At 41.5% G+C, this 1,136-nt stretch overlaps 1 protein-coding gene across 1 annotated transcript; it reads left to right on the top strand.

The window, feature by feature from the left end:
- Positions 1-253: 253 nt before the first annotated feature.
- Positions 254-1,094, top strand: JH06_5704 (hypothetical protein; the record flags this gene model as incomplete). Its single annotated transcript, XM_014669189.1, has 4 exons — positions 254-654; positions 684-938; positions 969-1,019; positions 1,046-1,094. 4 exons carry the CDS (start codon positions 254-256, stop codon positions 1,092-1,094), a joined length of 756 nt encoding a protein of 251 aa, XP_014524675.1.
- Between the last annotated feature and the right edge of the window lie 42 nt (positions 1,095-1,136).

The following is a 1,136-nucleotide window of genomic DNA, read 5'->3' as shown; positions in this document are numbered from 1 at the left end:
AGAGAGAAAGATGAGGAATGTGAAAATAGGATTGAACATACAAGGAGGGAGGAATGTGGCTTCTGTATCTCTGTTGGAACAGAATGATTCATGTCTGTTACTGATTCGAGATATGCTGGGAGTGAAACTATTCCGATTTGATGAGACAACTCTGAGTGTAATGTCTTTGATGAGAGGTCATTGCTAGTGTGAGTCTGTGGAATTACCTTCAGAATTGTCTTCAGGAACCTGGATATCAGCACATTTGGTGGAGATGGGTGATGAAGTGTGTATTGTGGGAATGACTGCTACTGGTTCTGTTTCTGTCTATTCATCTGATGGTGAAGAGGAGATCAATGGAAGCATTTATCATGATCTCTCAGAAGAGATCCAGTGGCCTGTGACTTCTGTCTTGATGGATCAAGTGAATGTAGCCAATGAATCGATCCAGGTCGTAGTGACAACGATGAATCGAGGGCTTCTTCATGTTCAAATGGATATGAAGAATGATGCCATTCATTCCACACTTCTTCCATCTCCTTCTCATTCCATCACATCTCTCTATATTCTTCATACTTCGGATCCATTCCATCTCACAGCTCATTCCACTTGTCATCCAGATGTCCCTTCTACTCATACTCTCATTGCTTCTCTCTCTGATAACTCTCTCATCGCGTACTCTTTCTCTTCTCCTCTCATTCTAGTTGGGACCTTGACAGACATTGTACTAATCAGGAATGGAATCTCATCACTTGGCTTATTCCTTACAATTTGGCTCGTAGTGTGAATGTGTTAATGAGTGTGTTTGTGATGCCAGAGAGACGGATTGTGGGTGTGGCTACCAAGGATCAGATGCTTCTGTTGAAGTGTTGTGTAGAAGGAGAGAAACAGGAGGCGAAGACAGAGAATGAGGAGATGTATTTGAGAGGAATGAAGAATGTTATGAAACGAATCCAACTGTTGAAATGAGATGTGAAGTTGATGCATAGAACGAGAGATGTGAAGAAGAAGGTAAAGTGTTTGAATGAATGGATTGGTGAGTGAGAATGATGGTTTTGATTTTTAGATATGGATGTGAAGCCGATTTCGGAGTATTCGAGTATGTTATGCTGTAAACCTGTGGAAAAGGATGAATTGCTGATTATCGAGAGACCGGT

The sequence above is a fragment of the Blastocystis sp. subtype 4 genome (genome assembly GCF_000743755.1).
Source record: "Blastocystis sp. subtype 4 strain WR1 chromosome Unknown seqid_0940, whole genome shotgun sequence".
Taxonomy (NCBI): Eukaryota; class Bigyra; order Opalinata; family Blastocystidae; genus Blastocystis; species Blastocystis sp. subtype 4.
Note: the sequence above shows the minus strand (reverse complement) of the source record. Positions and strands in the feature narration are given on the sequence as shown.